General features: G+C 41.4%; 1 protein-coding gene across 3 annotated transcripts in view; it reads right to left on the bottom strand.

Annotated features, from left to right (window-relative positions):
- Positions 1-19,877, bottom strand: part of FSTL4 (follistatin like 4) — a 695,481-nt gene that overhangs the window by 626,820 nt on the left and 48,784 nt on the right. For all 3 annotated transcript variants that reach the window (XM_077326857.1, XM_077326854.1, XM_077326855.1), the window contains exon 3: positions 18,254-18,287. In XM_077326857.1, the coding sequence (XP_077182972.1) occupies positions 18,254-18,287 (34 nt within the window). The remainder of the gene's footprint in view (positions 1-18,253; positions 18,288-19,877) is intronic.

The raw sequence follows: 19,877 nt of genomic DNA, 5'->3' as shown, positions 1-19,877 counted from the left end.
TCTGGCCACAACAGAAGTTATTTCTGTGCTTTTATCTGACAACATGTCTGTGATTGCCTCTGAGTTGGGCTTATTCGGTAGGGAAGATATAAGTTCTCCCCTGAATTGATCATATAGCCTACATTGGAGTAATACATGTTCAGATGTCTCAATGCTCCCATCCTAGCAGATGCATAAACGATCACAGATGGGTATTTTTTTGAATAAGCCTTCCCTAAAAGCTGATGGGAGCATGTTATATCGTAAGAGAGTAAATGATCTCCTATGTTCTGGGAAAACAAGATTAGATAAATAAGGTAATGGCCTCAAATTATTAAGTGGAGGCATTGGAAAAAGTGGATTTTTTACTTGATTGAAATCCTGTTGGCGATGGATATCTAGGATTCTTTGTTTTATCGTTTTCTTTGCTCAGTTGAAACCCAGATACAGTATTCTGTTTGGACAGAGCATATGAGCAAAGTTTTTTTCTCAAGAGTGGATATCCATGGTACAACCAATGATTCAGACAACATTAGGTAAAGCAAACCCTTTGTGGAAAAAAGCAATTTTAACCAGTACATATGGATGTACATATCCATATTCTGGTCTGGACAGAATCCTGTTTCCACCTGGATTGAAGCATTGGAAATGCTGGTTGGTACATGGGACAGGGATCTTAAAAATTTAGCCTGGGTCTTTTCTAGGCTGGAAATATTGGCATTTATACACAATGGGGCCCCATACATCATCTGTGCTAGAGGTTTTGCCTTGAACAGCTTAAGGGCTGCGGGAACATTACGCCCACCTTTGTGCCAGAAGAATTTCTGAATGGCACCTGAGCTTCTCTGGGCATTTGAGGAAATATATGATATATGGGAGTTTCTACGACTGGCCATCAATCCAACAGAACAGCCAATGAACTGTTGTGTTCGTGCTCCCGAAAAGCCACTTTCCCTTTAAAAACTGTTTTTTAAAAACCTAAACACTTTTTTGCTGGTGTAGGATCTGGCACTTAATTGTTTACACACTCTTCAAGTAAAAAAAAACAATCCCCCCCCCGATGGGTGCGATTTATAGCTGAAATTACGGCCAGTGTTGAACAGGGGGCTGTATTGTGCTTGGGAACTTTAAAGACACTTGCAGTAGGGAGCTTTGTTTTACTGTTAAGCACTTCTGTGGAGGGACTTTAGCCGGAGAAGCCTCGCTCGTTAGTTGCTTTCGCCGGTCTAAGGAAAAAAAAATGGCGATCATGTCTCCAGAAGCTCAGGGGCGAGGGAGGGACGTTCTTTCTACCACTACATTGAGAACGCACATGTCTTTTTCGGATGTGTTGCAGGTTGTTCTCAAGAGTCTAGCAGTTTTTTAAGGGGGAATCCACTTTTTAGGGGAAAAGCACTACAACGAAGCGATTTTTGTGGGAGTGTTGCAGATTGTGTACGACGTCATGCAGAACGTTGAATTAATAGCGTCTACCAAAGGTAAGACTTCTGCTACATTTAAGTCATGCGGAATGGCCCATAGTCTTCCCTGAAGTCTATTAGCTATGATTAGATCAGGGGCACCTTTGAAGCCTTGTCTTGTGGTAAAGTTTTAGCAGTGGTTATTAGTCCTTCAGGCTTATTTTCCACATTCCTTTCTTCCTCAGGGCAGTCATTTGGCTCTGTTCTCCTCAGGCTGCCTTCCATTGATGACTCTAGAGTCTATGTAGACTCTAAGGCAGGCATTGAGCCAAAAGTAGTTTGTCTGTCATCTATAGATCTCAAGGAAAGGTCAAGATCTATTAAGTTTTCACCACCTCCACTATTGTTTTTTTCTTCCTGATGGAGATTGATGTAATCTTCCAGAGCATACATTTGAATTTATTTTTTGGCTCTGTTATATTGTGAGCATCCTCTGCCTCTTCAGTTTTTGTTTCTGTGGAGCCTTTTTTGAGCTGGAAATGTTATTATTTAATAGCCCTCTATGGTAAGTTGGCTTTCTCTCTCCTAACCTTTTCCCTAAATCTTTAGGTGGAATAGAAGGAAGCATTCAGTATCTTCAAAAACTCTTGTGAGATAGATACAGAAATTCTTTAAGTACCCCCATCTACTCAAGAGAAGACATGGTAAACTCGTGGAGTTAAAAGATTTAATTAGTCTCTTAAGATAATTCTTGCATGGAAGCCACTGGATGTTTACAATCCCCAAATCAGCCCAGCTTTTTTCCAGTATCTGACTGAGAGAACATCCCACAGCCCTTCTACTGTCCCATCTGCCATAGTTTACTCTAAGACTGCAAACAAGCAGGGCCACCTTACTTGGCTGTGGACAGATTAAGTTTTTGCCTAGCATTTTAACAGGTGTACTAGTAGGCATAAAAGCAGAATTATTTTGAGTCTGAGTAGTGCATGCCTGAGATGGCTATAACTTTTATGAAACTTGGAGCTTAAATGAGCATAGCTGAGCTGTTAGGATCTGTGGTTCATGCTTTAGTTTTTAGTTTTCCTAGAAAGTCGGAGAGCAGTTTATTGGTAATGTGGCTCAATGTTGTTCGTACCTTATCCAGATACATGTTTATTTGATCTATTTTTGTAAATAGATTTGATAGTCTCCATAACTAAGATGGTTTGTTTAGCCAGCCATTTCAAGCCCTTTGTTGTTGTTTTTCCTGGCAAGATAACTTTGGGCTCTCAAATTGGTGAGGCCACATACCTCATTTCTCTCTTCCTTTCCCCCTCCTTTGCCTGCCCAACACAGACTTGTTCATCTCCTTGCTCTGAGAGTAGTGGCGAGAATCTATTTGCTGTTGGGAAACCTCAGGAATCCTGTTTCCTGGGAAAAGTCCATTTTCAACAGTTTCCCAGCATTTGCTTCTTGCTCCATTGAAAAAGAGCATCTGCATTTTCTGTGTCCCATATGCAAGCTCTAAACCTTATCATTTTTCACTCCCAATAGTTCTAGAAGTCAGCAAAACAGAATCCAAACACCTTCACCCAGCAATTAAAGGCATCGACAAGAGATAATTTTCACTCATCTCAGAGTCCTGGGGGAAGCAATCTGCAGTTGCCATCTTCCACTCCCTTTGTTCAGGAGTGTAGAGAACAGACCCTGTGCAAGCTAGAGACATCAGTAACTCAGGGGACCTCCTGATCATGCTCTTATACATTATCTTCAAGTTATTTACAGATTTTACTTAATTGGTATGAGTTGTATCCTTCCAAAGATACTCTCAGGAAAGTGCTTTAGGAAGAAATGTCAGGCACGCATTCAAAAGTGTATAGAATGGACCCTCTGCAAGTTACACACACCAAACACACAGAGAACGTGATACCCACTCCTCTACAGTTGGGGGAGGATTACATTTCTGGGGTCACAGTTACATGGCTCAGAGCCACCCCATCTCTCTGCTCATGCTGAGCAAATACCCAGCAGAAGGATCTACCTAATACCCAACATTTTGATGTAGATGAGACTGTGGAAATGTAACAATTCACAAACTGCCACAAACTGTGTTAAAGTTTGTGGAAAGTTAGTGTCAGTTTACCTGCCACAAACTTCAGTATGTGAACCATGAACTGACCAAATGTCATTATAAACTTCAGTTTGTGAGCCAGTTGATACCCATCCCTAGGGATATTACATGTTATAAATGATAAACAACATTCCCTGGCATTTCTCAATGCCTTATTTACACATGAGACCAAAAAAAGCTTAATCTGGTTTGCTTTAGAATACTAAGTGCAGTAAATATGTGTAGAGACACATAATAAAGAAACTTTATGAAATCTCTGAAAAAGTAATTGCATTACCATACATGTAGGACATTTTTCTTTCCTTAACTCCAGAAGCAATTGGACCATTCTACAGACTCAACTTATTTAAAAATATGCATGCACACATATACACTAATTACTGAGCTGGGACTGTTTGCAATAACATAGCCTGGGGTGAACTAATAAGGCTAACAAAGATCCTATAAAGTTCTGACTAAAGCAGGATAAATACATTGTCATTATGGTACATTTGTTATTCTTGTGCATTGACTCACCCTTCTGTATGGAAGCATTGCTTTCCCTCTAGAGTACAGTGGACCTAGCCCATTGATGAAAACAAGCAAATGTGACTAAATGGGATATTTGCTAGCAATAGAAATACATAGTGATCAGACTCAACATATATCAACTTGAGGGTACCACTTTTGGTTCATTCTGAGTAGTTTTAATATAATGAAAACTGCTTCATTTTGGCTATTCTCTACACCATTTATTATTTTAGTAACATTAACATTTTGGTATTTATAAAACATTTTCATTGTTCAAAGGACTACATCTTGTGATTATTACAAGGGTCCTGTGTGCTAGACCAGTATTATTATCCCAGTGTTGTTTCCACTACTTTTTAAAAAAGATCTCTCAACTGAGGCCATGGGGAGAAGTCTCCTCACCAGCCAGCTTGGGCTCCTTTATGCAGCCTCATTTAAAGAGGCCAGGCAAGGGAGTCCAATAGAACTGAGCCTGCAGGAAGAAACCTTGGCTCAGCTATATTGGGCTCCCTTGTGCTCTTCAACATGCCACAAAAGGACCACACAAGAGAGCCCGAAACATTGACTGGTAGTGAGCTGTCTCAACTGTTTTTCTGGATGTCTTCTGCGGTCTCTTTAAAGTTTAAAGGGGCTGCACAAGACAGCCTGAAGCAGCCAAGCTCAGTATTTTTGTGGAGAACAGAAAGCAGGGCTTTAAACAGATGGAGTCCCTTTAAACCCCTGCTTTCTGCTCCATACAAAAGCTACCATGAACTTCCACAAACTGCTTTAAATGTCTGTGTAAGTTCATGACAGATCTATGAATTTGGCTTTGCATCATTCACTAGTCCATAGTCTCAGAGCTGAAAGCCAGTTGGTGCTTGAACAACACCCTGAAATACATCAAGTAGAACTCATTCTAGTAGTGTCTTCTCTGACAAGAGAGTAAATAAACATTGCCTTTCAACACCAATATGAATAGCTAGTTGGTTAAGAAGACTATGCCTATGGACTGTCACCCTTTTCTGTAACTGTCATGGAGACACTGGCAAGAGATATACATAACAAAAGCTGAAAAGGTGAAAATCAGCTGGTGGGGAAAAAAACAGGATTATGTAAAATTCCACCCTGATCATTAAAACATCTAGAATATAGATGCACCTCATCTGGAGCTAATTCTCATTACTCCCTGGTGTTACTAATGAGGTAGGGAAGAGGGAAAGTAGTACTTAATCCACATGAAAACAGTTAAGGTACTATTGGGCTAATTAAGCTTATTTCTTGTTGTGCAAGGAGTCAAGCGATTGTACATGGTGAGCCTTCCAGAAGCTTTTTTACACTGGACAATTGAAAGGGGAAACACCGGGCATGGATTCCATTAATCACATTTAGTTTCAATCATAGTTTACTATACTAACCATGGTTAGCACAGCAGACCAAAAACAAAACAGTCTGCTTGGAGATTTTGTTTTGAGTGCTGCTGGTGGGAACTGACTATCAAAGTACTGGGACTACAAAAGGCAAAATCTGGAAACAGCTGTCCCATTATAAGAAAAATGGATGTCTTTCATAAGAGGTCTCTGTTTGTTTTGCCTTATGGTGGCTTTGTTTAAGATCTTACAAAATGCTTGTTGTTAAATTCATGGGTCCAAAGGAAGACAGGCACACTGGGAATTCAATCAGCTCTTTATTGTGATCTCAGCATGGTGGTACAAGAGTCAGAACTGAACCAACAACCCCTCAAAAACCCCAACTATAAAATCACAAACAATGGATCTCCCCACCAGTGTGAGCCATTGGTTCAATCGTAGTAGATTGATTGAAACCTATTGGATCCCGGGGTGGGAATCTTCACTGAGCATTGGTCAATACTATGCTTGCTTTAATCCTACTTCGAACCTGAAGCTTGGTCCTCTAAAGTAGCGATCCCCAACCTGTGGGCAGCGGACCACATGTGGTCCTTCGACTAATTGGAGGTGGGCCCTGAAGGACGCCTTCTCCCCCCTCCCCCGGCCCTTTACTTCATCCCCCCCAGCCCTTTACAACACATTTCATTGTTGTGGCATGTCTGTATCTTATTTTGAAGGGATGTTTAAACATTACCATAGCGATCAGAGAGCATTAGGCCAGTGGTTGAGAGTAGAGGAGTAAACTACCCCCCTCACCGGGCCTCAGTAAAAGGCGTTGAGTGGTCCCCCGTGATAAAAAGGTTGAGGACCACTGCTCTAAAGGATCATTATCACATACATAACACTGGCAATGGGTGTAATACTAGTAAGAAAGTATTAGTAAATCAGGTCTGAAACAAAATGATTTCACTAGGTAAGGTAGCTGGATCTTATTTGCACAGTTGTAGATAAATTCAGGTACAAACAGAAGAATACAAAATAAGCAAATTCTGAGAACTTGGGATAAGAAAAATATAACTTTCAGAATGGGAACTAGAAAACTTCAAATTTCTGTACTGCAAATTTAAACTCTGATCAAATATTTGGTTCAATGCCAATATATTGGTGCCAAAAGCTGTATAAAGTTGTCTTTCACAAGAATTTACAGAATCAAAAATTTCTGGTTAAATTATTACTGGTTTTGTCACAAAAGCTTTATTCCCTCCCCCCCTCTCATAAATGTAAACATACTATATAAGCTGATTTCATGTTAGGCCAAGAAATGTCAGTAATAATTAAACCCCACCACTGAACGGTTTGTAATAAAACAATTAGCTTCACCATCCTGACACATTTGAGATCCTTGAGTTTATGCCTACTGTCTCTTGAAGTGTCTAGATTTCCATTCAAGGATTGTTTCCACACTAGGGAATTTGCATTTTTAAAGTGTCAATTTTTTGTCCATTTCTTCACAGAAATTTATCTCTTTGCCAAATTGCCCCCTCACTTGCTCTGCGGTAAAGGAATACCCAGAAAACAGGTTTATATTTTTAAAAGAGGGTCTAATTTGGAGCTGCTCAATGCAGAAATGTATGCAATTGGATTTTTCCTTGCACCTGCCATGTTGAATTATTTGGGAACACCTTGTTGCCACCCTCCCTCCCTCCACTCTGAAAAAGCTGCCATTTTTTAAAAAGGGCAATTGCATTACAATGCTGTTTCTAAGTTTTTTTAAAAGTTGTTTTGCAGTCTTACACAGCCGTGTTATGTTATAACATAGCGTTATAACTATATTTTTTATTTTAAAAATTACATTCAGGACTCTTTGGGGAGAAGAGAGAAGGTGAGCAGCATAGGAAAATGGTGGTATTAATGGGCACAATAAAAACAAAGGTGCAAGCAGGCACTATTTTGCAAAAAAACACATTTTTGGAAATAAGACAGAAAAGCATGATGAGAGGCTACCTCCATTGGACTTAGTGTGGAAAGCATGTTGTGAATTTCAGCCAGGGAAATAAGGGGAGGAAACCCCAAATGTAGAAATGCTAGAGTCAACACACAGCACCCAAAGGAAATCCAGAGTGAGGCTAACAAAGTCTGTCTCCTAAAGAAGAAATTGTCAAGCTGCCAAACTTCTGTTTTGTCTTAACATTTTTTATTGTTTTACTTGGTGAAGGTGGCAAGAATGATAAATAGAAACATATAATTAAGAAGCATAGCCACTTGTATGTGTATTTCCTTCTCCAGCCACTTTAACCACAAAATGTATGCTATGCCTTAATGCAAATATGATAGCTGATTAGTGCTGTTTTTGCTGAGACAATTCATGGCTGTGTGAACCTTTCTTGATTTTCTTATGGTGAGTTGTTGTAGAACTTAATGCTGTTAACTTTCTGTGAGCCTTTCATGTGAACCAGTGCAAGCCTTTGTGGCATACACAGGATACAGAACTAGTTTTACAGTACTGGCAATGATTAAGAATATACATGTTTCACACCTATATCACATTTTATCCTTGTCAGATACTTGTATTCTAAATCTACATGGAAACGTGTATTTGTATTTGTATTCGTTGCCCGCCACTCTTGGCAGAGCCGGCTCGTGGCAGGTTACAAAATAAAAATACAATCCACTAAAAATCCCCCTAAAACACAGTAGTTAATACAATACAAATGATAAAAGCATGAAGGCAAACCAACTCACCAACCCCCACTGGGGAAAACAGCTGGCCACCATAGATAGAACATGGTGGAGTAACCTCTCCTCCTTACTCCTCCTTTGGAGGGGGGCACAGATCTCTCTTTGCCCTGGCTTCAACCCTAAACCTAGTGGAAGAGCTCCATTTTGCTCCTCTGAGACCTCATTCCACCAGGTAGAAGCCAGGACTGAAAAAACCCTGGCCCTGGTTGAGGCCAGGCAAGCCTCCTTAAGGCCAGGAATGACCAGTAAGTTGGAACCCACAGAGCGCAAGGTCCTGCAGGGGGCATAGGGCAACAGGCAGTTGCACAGATATGTGGGTCCCAGACCGCATAAGGCCTTAAAGGTCAATACCAAAACCTTGAACCTGATCCGGGCTGCAACTGGCAGCCAATGCAGCTCCCTCAGTACAGGCTGGATATGGGCCCTCCAAGATGTTCCTGTGAGGACCCTAGCAGCTGTATTTTGCACCAGCTGCAATTTCCGGGTCAAAGACAAGGGCAGGCCAGTGTAGAGCAAGTTACAGAAGTTAATCCTGGAGGTGACTGTTCGCATGGATCAACATGGCCAGATGCTCGGGGGACTGATAGGGCACTAGTAGCCTCGCCTGGTGAAGATGGAAAAATGCCTGGTGGGCTACCTTCTTGACCTGTGCCTCCATGGATAGTGAGGCATACAAGGTCACACCAATATTCCTGGCCGGGGGCACCATGACTAGTTGCATCCAGGGTGGGCAAGCACGCTTCCTGGTCTGCCAACTTCCTTCCCTGGTCTGCCAATTTCCTACCTCCATCTTAGAGCTGTTGAGTTTCAGGCAACTCTACTCAAGCCACCCAGCATTGGCTTCCAAACATCTGGCAAATAGATCCCGGGGGAGTCTGGCCAGCTGTCCATAAGGTGATAGAGCTGGGTGTCATCAGCATACTGATGACAGCCCAGCCTGAAACTCTGCCTCATAGCTTAAGTCCAATTTACTAATATTTTGGCGCCCTTCTTCGAGGGCAGTAAGAGACCGAACTACCCTAAACAATTGAGGTGGGCGAGAGCTTGCAAACACAATTTCCGTGGCAAATAAGGCCTGCTTTGCCACTTTCACTGCCATCATGTACTCCTACATAAGCGTGCGTTAAGATGTTCTTGCTGCCTTGTTGCAAGTTTTCCGCCACACTCGCTCTAGTTGTCTCACTTCCCTCTTCCTCTCCCGGAACTCCCTGGTATTCCAAGGAGCCTGCTTGAGGTTACGGTGGAGAGGACGTCTAGGGGTGATCTCATCTATGGCAGCTGTAAGGCTGGACTGCCAGTCCTCCACCAGAGCCATCAATGAGTCACCAGGAGACATCGGGTCCTGCATAGCATTCCAGAAACCAATTGGATACATAAGTCTCCATGGGCGGGCAAAAATACGCCCATTGCCCAATTGGGGAAGGGGTGGTATCTTGAGCCGAGCCCGCAGAGCATAGTGGTCTGACCATGGCACGGTATTGTATAATTATTTTATACATGACAGCAATGAAAGAAAGTGCAATGAGAGTTTGCAGTTTCACATCCACATGTGTTGTCAGTTTCACATCCACATAAAGTAGATATTAAAATTGGCAAAATCAATATTGTGGAAAGTAGTTGATTTTTTTTCCTTCTGCAAAAACCATCTAAATTAGGCACTGCATGCTGCCAAACCCGAGAGCAAAATGGTTAATGTATTTATATAGTTGTCACCTTCAAAGCTCTAAATCAGTGGTCCCCAACCTGCGGGCCTCGGCCTGGTGTCGGGCCGCGAAGGCCATGGCGCCGGGCCGCGGCTCCCTCTCCCCGCCCCCCACCGCAGTAAAAAACTTCCCAGGCCGCAAGCTTGCGGCCCGGGAAGCTTCTTACTGCGGGAGGGCGGGGAGAGGGAATCGGGGCCGGGCCGCGCCCGTGCGGGCACGGCCCGATGTGCGGCCGCGGCTCGCGGGGCGCGGCCCGATGCGGAGGCGCGGCCCGATGCGGGGGCGCAGCCCGATGTGCGGGTGCGGCTCGCGGGCGCGGCCCGATGCGTGGGTGTGGCCCATGCAGGCGCGGGCCGCGGGCCGCGCCCCAATGCCCTGTCGGTCCCCAACCTCAGAATCATCCGGGACCTTCAGAGCTACAAGATCACATTCTCCCTTATGTTCCCCCAAAGTAGACTAGCAAGCAGAACCTGCTCAAGATTCCTAGCCCCAGAGCGGTTAAACTAACCTCAGCCAGGTTCAGGGCCTTTTCAGTCCTGTCTCTGGCCTAGTGGAATGCTCTACCTGGAGAGATGAGCCTGCAAAACAGAGCTGTTCCACCAGGCCTACAGGGTCATAGGGTGTTACCTACCCTGAGCTTTCAGGGAAGGTTGGGCTATAAATAAAATGGTGGTCTTGTTAAATGCTTCAATGTTTAGGCTCTCTCTTTAGAGTGGATGGTAGTGCACCTAATCTGTCAATTTGAGCATAATTATCTGTCACCTAAGACAGCAATTCATTATATGATCCACAGAGAACCTCCATTATGATAGCCATATTTGTTCATGTATGTGCTTAGGATCATACCATTCAATAACTGCACCTGGTAGGTGAGATGCCTAAGTAGAACAAAGATGTAACTCATTATTTAATATATAAGAAAAAAATGTGACACTTTATCAGTCTAAGAACTGTTTTTTTCATCCCCATTTCAAAGTATGCTACAGAAGGAGTAACTGGTAACGAATCACAATGAATACTATCTTCAAATTCTAGATTAAATGAACTTCAAATTTTGTGACAACATAAAAGCACACAAACCCAGAAAAAATGAAACTCGGAGCAGAATTACCCATTCTTTTATACAGCTGCTATAACTCATCTTGACTGCAGTAATGTTTGTCATTTGACATCGGTGCAGAAGGTTATTATGAGGAGCTAGATGAAACATGCGTATTACAACCATTGCCACCTTATTAATGGGCAAAATAAAAAACTGCCCGCACGCGTGCATTCTCTGTTGTGACCCCATTCTTATGGAAAGGCAGGTGCAAAAGATCGGGGTGGGGTTGGGGTTGGGGGTGGGCAGCGTGAAAAGTTGATTCACAACTGATAGGAGATCAGCTGGGAATCATACAGCAAAGCAACAGATTGGCTTCTGTTTGCCCCACTGTGAGAAGGAGAAGGCAAAAGAGTATCTTTTCCTTTTTTCTGCACCCTACATTGGCAGCTTATTTTATTATTTATTTATTTGACTTTTATACTGTCCCTCCTGCCCATTTGGATCTGGCAACCCCACCCCTCATCCCCCACCCATTGGCCAGGAGGGACCTGGCAACCCTAAAAGAGCTCACTCCCACTCAGCCCATCTACCATAGTTCCTGTCCAGTAAGCACTGAACTGTGACAAATACACTATGCCAGGGTCAAGTCTCTTAATTCCTGGGTAGGAACCACTTTCTCTTGTTTTCCCCAGGAACACATTTTGGTTTTAGTCATCTGCTGATCAAACTCAAGATACATCTCATTTGTTCAAGTTAGGCAGACAAGCAGAGAGGGAAAACTGCCTTGATAATTTCTCGGTTGGCTGGCTTAAATAGCGTCATTTGACACCAATTTTTTGAATGGATGACTGTGAGCAGCATGAAAACAAATGAATAATTATGGCTGAAGTCTCCAAGCCAGAGCCTGTGGCTTCATTGGTAATGACAATGTTGCAGCTTCCACAGTCTGAGAATTTAGATCTGTTGAACTTGGTACTCATGTGTCTTTCAGGATGCCAAATGTAGTCTATATGCTCAGCAATTTAGAGCCTCCTGCAGATTTCCTAGAACTTTGCAAGACTGGCTCTTAACTGCATGGAACAAGCCATTAAAGGACATAATAATGAATTAACTGGATGAGTGGCATTAGATGGAGACCAATTTGTTTGGCTTTCATACATGAATTATACCTTGTACTCTGAACAATTTTAATGACTTACTAAGCACAACAACCCACCAAAGCAGAAACATTATATTTGGTTAAATGGATGGATTCATCCAAAGGTTAATGATCATACAACTTAACATGTTTTCTCTTCCTAACACACCCTCTGGATATTAGAAAAAACCGCAGGGTTATGAGCTGGCACAATTAACAGGTAATTCTCTTAGAAAAAAGACATTGAATGTCTTCCTGTACATTTCCAGATAGGAGCTGATATACAAAAGCAAAAAAAAAAAAGTACAAACACCACGTTTGTTCTTTACTAGTATCCTGGTTAAAATGGGCACCATATTTAGCAAGCAGAAATGCAACTCATAAAAACAATCTTCCTTTCCCACAGACCCCCATGTAGTATTTTACAATGCAGACATGCTTGGCTTACTGTAGAGTTTAAGTTAGTGGTCACACAATACTGCAGGAAGGGACAGATACATATTTTATTATTTCCACCAGGAAAAAAAATCCTACAGAGGCAGTAGCCAAGCTTATAGAAAATCCTATGTCAACCTTTCTCCTCAACATCTATATTTTTCTCTGCAGGTGGTAAGTTTTATGTGAGCCGGGTTATTAGTCTCCAGATGGAGCACTGAGCTTTCTCAGCATTACAAATATAGAGATCACTTCTTCAACAGGTAATGGAGGCTTGGAATGGAAGATTCTACATGAGGTCCCTTTCCCTACCATCCCAAGGACCCACTCCAAATCTCCAGGAATTTCCCAACCCAGAGTTGGTACCATCATAACCACCTTATGGTTTTTAGGGGATGGGGTTATATAAGCCGCCTCGAACCTTCGGGGGGAGGCGGGATATAAATACAACAGCAACAACAGCAACAACAGCAACAACAGCAACAGCAACAGCAACAATAATAATAAGTTAAATTGTATGATCCCACAAACACCTGCTGTTTGAAGAGGCATAATCCAGAAAAGGTTTGTCTCAGTTCTCTTTCTAGTTGGGAGCATTTAAAATGGTCAACCCTTTGTAAATGAGAAGACTGGATGCATATGGGATAGAGATGGGGTGAGTTTTTGGCCACAGAACTGCTCCCAAGCAATGTCTATTATTGTTGAAGTGGACACAGACTGTATGGATGAGAAATCTGTGACGAGGTAGCAGTGGGACTTGTCATTGTGATCCTATCCCAAACACACATTCACTCTACCTAGATTGAATGGCACCACAGAGTTTAAAGAGTTTATGGTTCTTTTTTGTCAGTTCTTTCAGTTCATTTGAGTACAGATGACCCCCACTCACTTTCTATTTTTTTGGGGGGGATTCTGTATTACAATCCTATTATAATGGGACTATTGTGGAGGAAAAGCTGCATGGTACAGCTCAATTTATTTATTTATTTTTAGGCTTCTTGACCACCCCTCTCCAAATGGAAGCCACTGAAAGGTGGCTTACAACAATCTGACAGTAAAAAAAAAAACAACAACCATACAATAATTAACCTAGCTATTTTTTTTAAATTCACCCATTTAAAATAGTTTAGCAAAACCAAAACAAATCATAGACACGCTTCATTGAAATATCTCCTCCTATTGCACCTGGGACCATACAGGTGGTATTCTAATGTTGACAAGGCGCAGAATGGTGGAAATATCTGTGGGCTGACCCAGGCAGATGCTTCAGCAAGCACAGGAAGAAAAATCATTGTCTAGTCTAACAAATCCTCTCAGATACTCTCTGTGACCAGCTATATATTTACCAGGCTTGATAACATTCTGTTCTTGACATCAGTGCCGCTGCTTGTAAATCTCCAAACACACTTTGATTACAGATAGACAGAGTTCAGGCTGGCACTGAAGGATCTCCTCACATCTCCTGTTTGTGTTGCTGTCTACAATTCAGAGAGTGCGCTTTGATGGGTGGTATTGGGAAAAGGTGTTTTATGAAAGCAAGCATGATTTAACAAAACATGACGAGTGCAACTGCAAATGCTGGAGGGGCAAAAGGACAGTATAGCTGCCTACACAAAATCAATCCAATGGCTAGTCACAGGTTGTTTTTTTGCTTTTGTTTTTAAATTAAATTATTTTTTTTTAAATTAAAAACAGTCCCGGTTATACTTCCATCATTCTGGAAGTGTGAATAACTAAATAAATTGACAAATAGTTAAGCATTTTTTATTCAAAATAAAATATATAGTGTTAGCACCTTGAGCAAATATTCATGTTCAATGGTCAACTAACCACCATGCTTTTCAAAACACTCCCTCAAACCAGAAAACACTTGTTCTAGCATTAGGGATAGAAAACATACACTGATAAAAGAAATAGGATTTTCTTTTGCATGTATAAAAAAAGATGTGGTTGAAATGACATCTTGATTGACCTCCCCCCCCCCCCCAAGCTACAGAAGTAGATGAGTACATGCATTTTCTTATATTGAAAAGTAGTGGAACCACCACCATCCTGCTCCTGGAACCACCACCAGCACCAAATCTTGCCAGTCCCTTAGGAATTGTGTTTTCTTTTATGGAAAATCTATTATCCAATCTATTATCCAAAGAGAGAGAGAAAGGAAAGAGAGGGAGAAGGTGAAGTAATGGTGGTGTTTGTACATGCAAACCACTGCAAGCATAACCCTTCCCAGGAATATTCACCTCATTACTCTGGTTGGAGGGATCAGGCATATGGAGGATCTTTAACCTATAATTAGCTTGTCCTGTCCTGTCTGTTTGTGAGGAAGGATAGTTACATCTTGAGATCATGAACAAAGGTAGTCCCTAATTTTACATTTTCCTTGTAAACTGTATTTCTTTGTAGACGAGTCTATGTAGACTCCTCTTAAATAGTGCTTAACATTTTATTTCCATAGTCAAACTTGTGGCTGCTAGGGAGGTCTGGATCAGGTCGGTATCTAAAAGGGAGACTGTCTGCAAACTTTACTGTTCAGACTTCCATTATATAAAAAAGAGGGATACAAACACAATTAATAGCCCCTTTCCTCATGGAATTTCTTTTTAAAAAATCATATATCATTGTTTTTTCCAAAAACAATAATTTTGACCAGTTACATGACCATTACATTTAGCAATCTTACAACAGGAGTTGTGTGCCTACCCAACCCTGGGCAGCTTAGTCATGTCCCTGTGAAAGTAAACATTAACCATAGTGGAGATATTATTGTTATTGGAAACTATATAAGGTGTGCAAATATGGCAAACTCATGTAGGCTAGGTGGAGATGTGCTGTGACTAGTGTAAAACTATGTGACCTTGAAAGTGGAAGCAGGTGGTCTGGATCAACCCAAGACCAGCTGCAGAGAAAAGATAAGGCAGTTTCACTGGAAAATCCCAAGTTTAAATTCGAGTCACATGTGCTTATATGGGGGCGGGGAGACTATAAAGGAGCTAGGGAGAGGTAGCTCTTGCAACAAGATATATAATAAATAAATAAATAAATAAATAAATAAATAAATAAATAAACAAACAAACAAACAAACAAACAAACAAACAAACAAACACACAAATAGATTCTGCTTTTTCTGTCTCTTACAATTGTACTATGAAGGATTCAACAGCTTTGGAAATCACATTTGTTGTGTCTTTCTTTGACCCCCCCCCCAACACTTATTCACAGACCTCATATCTATCTGTGAAATGTTGACAGGGGCGCATTCATCACCACAGCACATAGTTATCAAGGTAAATTGGTATGGACTGGTATGAAAATCTGCAAAGGCAATTTGACAAGAGGCTACAACAGAATACAAACACTAAATGGGTGTTTCATGGGCAATGATGGCACTATATTAAGTCACTATACTGCAAGCATAGCTGTGAAGATGGCAAAGCTTACAACACCCATTCCAGAAAGGTATATATTTGAGGAGGTGGGGAAGGTTTTTCAACAGGGAATGTGTGCTGCATTCCAAAACTGAGTAGCTTTGACTGCAAGCTATCTGTGTGCTGGACTAGGTATATGAACACAATATAAGGAAGAGTGATTAGGGGGAGCTCAATGAATACTGTTTTAACTAGTTATAGCTGCCTGCCTTCCATCTTTGTCAAGCTTTGCAAGAACCCACAACAAGCTTCTTTATTAAAGAAAGTGTTTATTGAGAAGTTACTTCATACACCTAAGCTAAGAAAGTCAAATCTGCCTGAGACCACATTTGCCTCCCCTTTTCAATAGTGTTCTCCCGCCCAAAACTTGAAAGTTCCCACGGAAGGGGGAGAGGGGGCACCAGGTGCCATAAACCATAGTGTTACTTCTCGCACGTCCTTGGTCGTCTCCGGACAAGATAAGATGTTATGGTTACAAAAGGCAGACCCAGCCGGCAGGTTCAAAAGACAAATAATTCACAGCTCCCTGAGATAGCAGGATGCAACAAAACAGTTTCGATTTCAGGCACGCAAGCATAATATATGGGCCTTGGGTTACAAAGCGGCCCCAGGAAAAGAAAGGCAAAAGGCAAAGCAAACAAAGATGGAGAAGCCCATGTCAACTTATGGCAGGAACAGGCACTGATCCTGACAATCTTCCTTAGTGGAACCCACGGCAATGGACCAACAGCAGCACACATGCCCACACAGCACCCTTTCATTACGAGGAAGTATGTCACCCTGATGTTTTACAGCCTAATTCAAAATGCTTTGCAAACAGAACTGGGAATTTGTAGTAATCTGTGTAATGAAGAACAGTTTTTCACTTCACATTTGTACGGAGATTGATTAAGCATCCCAGAAAACATCTGCTAAACAAAACCAAAGTTAAACAGTAAATAAAAGAAGCGCTTTGATGGCTATTCTTCAGCCAGCTGCCAATTAATTAAAAAAAACAACTCAAATCAGATGCCAATTAATAATGGAACAGGAAAATCTAAGGGTATTCACCGTTATACATTCCTAAGCACATTGTTCCAATCTTATCCATGATACTTTGTGTACAACTATATGCCATCACCTATTGTTATTTGTATTGTCTGTCACTTTCCCCTCACTTAGTTTCAGTAAAGTGAATTCAACCACATGCTTACAGGGATACATTTTGGGTTTAGAGATGGTCACTATTAGTCAGCACTTTGTGACTCTTTCCAAGTCTTTGGCCATCAATCACAAAGCAATCACAGAACTGTCTGGAACATTTTGCCCATAACTTTTTGGTTTTTACTTAAGAGGCAGTTGACAAGAGTTGAATTAAAAAGCTGGTGTCTCTACTTGTTGAGCTGGCTCCCCTCTCTCCAGTGAAAAGGAAAGAGAAGTGAAGTGAATGGCTCTTCAAGGACATTGGATTCAGATGGACACCAGCTATGATTACAACAAACAGCTGGCACCAACATTTTATCCTCTCTGTTTTTATGAAGCCTTGAGACAAGAGAGAAGATTCCAAAAGGTCTTAGTAACAAAAGCCAATCACACCAACTATCATCTATAACCATCCTGGTATCCTCACAAACCATATTTGTAAGCCTTTTTTTTTATTTTGCATAAAGTTCCACTAGTCCAACACTTGTCTTTGTTAAACAATGAAATCAGGATGATGTTTGTTATTTGGAATAAAGATGTGGTGTGGAACGTTTGTATGTGTGTGGCAATGAGGAATGGGTTAACAAATCACTCTCCATCATCAATGTTACACTTCCTGGACAAGTTCTACAGAAATCTATACTAATGAAGCTATATCTAGTCAGCATCTGTTAGAAATGATGCAGTGTAAAGTTTCATCCACTGAAACAACCCAATATAGCAGAGTGACCTAATGAAATACTATTGCAGCCTTTCTCAACCTTTTCACCATAGTGAAACCCCTAAAATATTCTTCAGGCTTTGAAAAATCCCAAAAGTAGTGTGATAGTGAAGGGTTGGGAAGCATAGCTGTGCACATGCCCAACTGGGGCCCCTCCCCTTTCCAACCCCTCCAGGCCATTCATTGGGTGGGGGTAGGTTGACATCACCATATATAGTCATATTTCCCAATAACAATTTTTTAAAAAAATATATATTTAAAAATTAATTAACACCCACCCATTTGGGAAATTGCTCCAGAGCCATCAAGAAACCCCAGGGTTTCACAAAACTCTGGTTGAGAAAGCCTGTGCTATTGCTTCAAGCAAGCCTCTGAAGAAAATAAAAAATTGATACATTTACTTAGATTAGTAGCAATCAATATTTGAACATATAAGTCTATTTAAAGCTTAAAATTTCATGTTTTCTTCAGCAACTCATGCCAAGATAATGCAAAGGTGTCAGATTTATAGAGGGGGAAAATCCTGAATTTCACATACCTTTTCTTCTTGTGATTTCAAAGCCTCTGGCTGCCTATAAGAAAAATGATACATATTTAATATTTAGAAACATAATTGATACCCACTCTGCATAGAATCATCAACTTTTCATTTGAAGATATTGGATTTCTCCAATCAGCAACAATGTAAACTAACAATTTAAATTAGTACATAATAATTCCATTATGAATACTAAAAAAATTTCTTCCAATACAAGTAATGCAGACAGAAGAACTAAGGGATGATGAAAGAAAGATACCATTCACCATTTCACTCCATAGCAATTGTTTTCAACAAAGGATGCATAGGACAAAAACTTAAAATGGCAACCAAAAGTAGGCATGCTTGAAATTAATGAAAATTGCTTCTTTGGTTCAAACCAGACTGCAATAATGAAGTTACAAAAAAAGTGTTTATGTATAAATATCACCACAATGTGATTTCCCCTTATTATTCTCATGTGGGTGCTGTTCAGCATTATTTTTCTAGATTTGGGTTCAATCCTGATTTCAGAAGTCCCAACATAGTAATTGCCATATTAGTTTCCCTTTTGTTCTGTCTTACTTATTGATACAAACAGAAAATGTTTACAAATCCAGAGCTTGATCTGCATAGTCCTCTAAGAAAAACTTTACAAATCATTTCTGTAAATGATAAAGAAGAACTTTACAAATGTCTGAGGAAGTGTGCATGAACATGAAAGGTCATGCCGAATAAATCTTTGTTGGTTTTAAAGGTGCATTGGCCTCATATTTTGTTTTACAAATCACTGCAAGAGTTCTAAAGACAAACAATGACAGTCAGTGCCAAAATCAGCAATCATGCTCCAGGATGCTCAAAAAAAGAACGCTAGTTTGGTGTAGTGGTTAGGAGTGCTGACTTCTAATCTGGTGAGCCAGATTTGATTCCCCACTTCTCCTCCTCCACATGCAGCCAGCTGGGTGACCTTGGGCTCCCCACAGCATTGATAAAGCTGTTCTGACCAAGCAGTAGTATCAGGGCTCTCTAAGCCTTACCTGCCTCACAGGGTGTCTGTTTTGGGAAAGGGAAAGAGAAGGTGATCGTAAGCCACTTTGAGACTCCGTCTGGTAGAGAAAAGTGGCATATAAGAATCAACTCTTCTTGTTCAAAAATAAGAGTTTATACGACCATTTACACTACCCAAAGGAGTCTCAAAGTGGCTTACAGTTACTTACCCTTTCTCACCCCACAACAGACACACAATGACAGATGTTATTAAACCATACAATCACAAAACATTATCTGACACAATTATTAATGCCAGTAGATGGCAAGGACTCACCCGAGCCACCATTTGGCGGGTGGAGGGCGGGCGGGGAAAGGCATGGCACAGATGGCCCGGCTGCGGAATGTTTGGGCACACTGCATCCAGCAACACACATAACATGGGAGGCGGGGCCAGGATTAGGATGCCTTCTGAAGCTTTCCCGCCTCCTTGCCAGGCTAGTGGGCAAGTGGCCTATTCCCCCACCCTTTTTCTTCTGTAATGTTTGGTGGGGGTTGTCACAGCTGGGTCTGCACATGGGAATGAGCCTGTTTTGTGCGGAGCCGGTGTGCAATCAGATGCCCCATTGGGGTTGGGCCTCCATAAAGGAGAGGTTGT

This window comes from Paroedura picta, chromosome 3 (assembly GCF_049243985.1).
Source record: "Paroedura picta isolate Pp20150507F chromosome 3, Ppicta_v3.0, whole genome shotgun sequence".
In the NCBI taxonomy this organism is placed as follows: domain Eukaryota; kingdom Metazoa; phylum Chordata; class Lepidosauria; order Squamata; family Gekkonidae; genus Paroedura; species Paroedura picta.
This window is presented reverse-complemented; position numbering and strand designations above follow the sequence as displayed.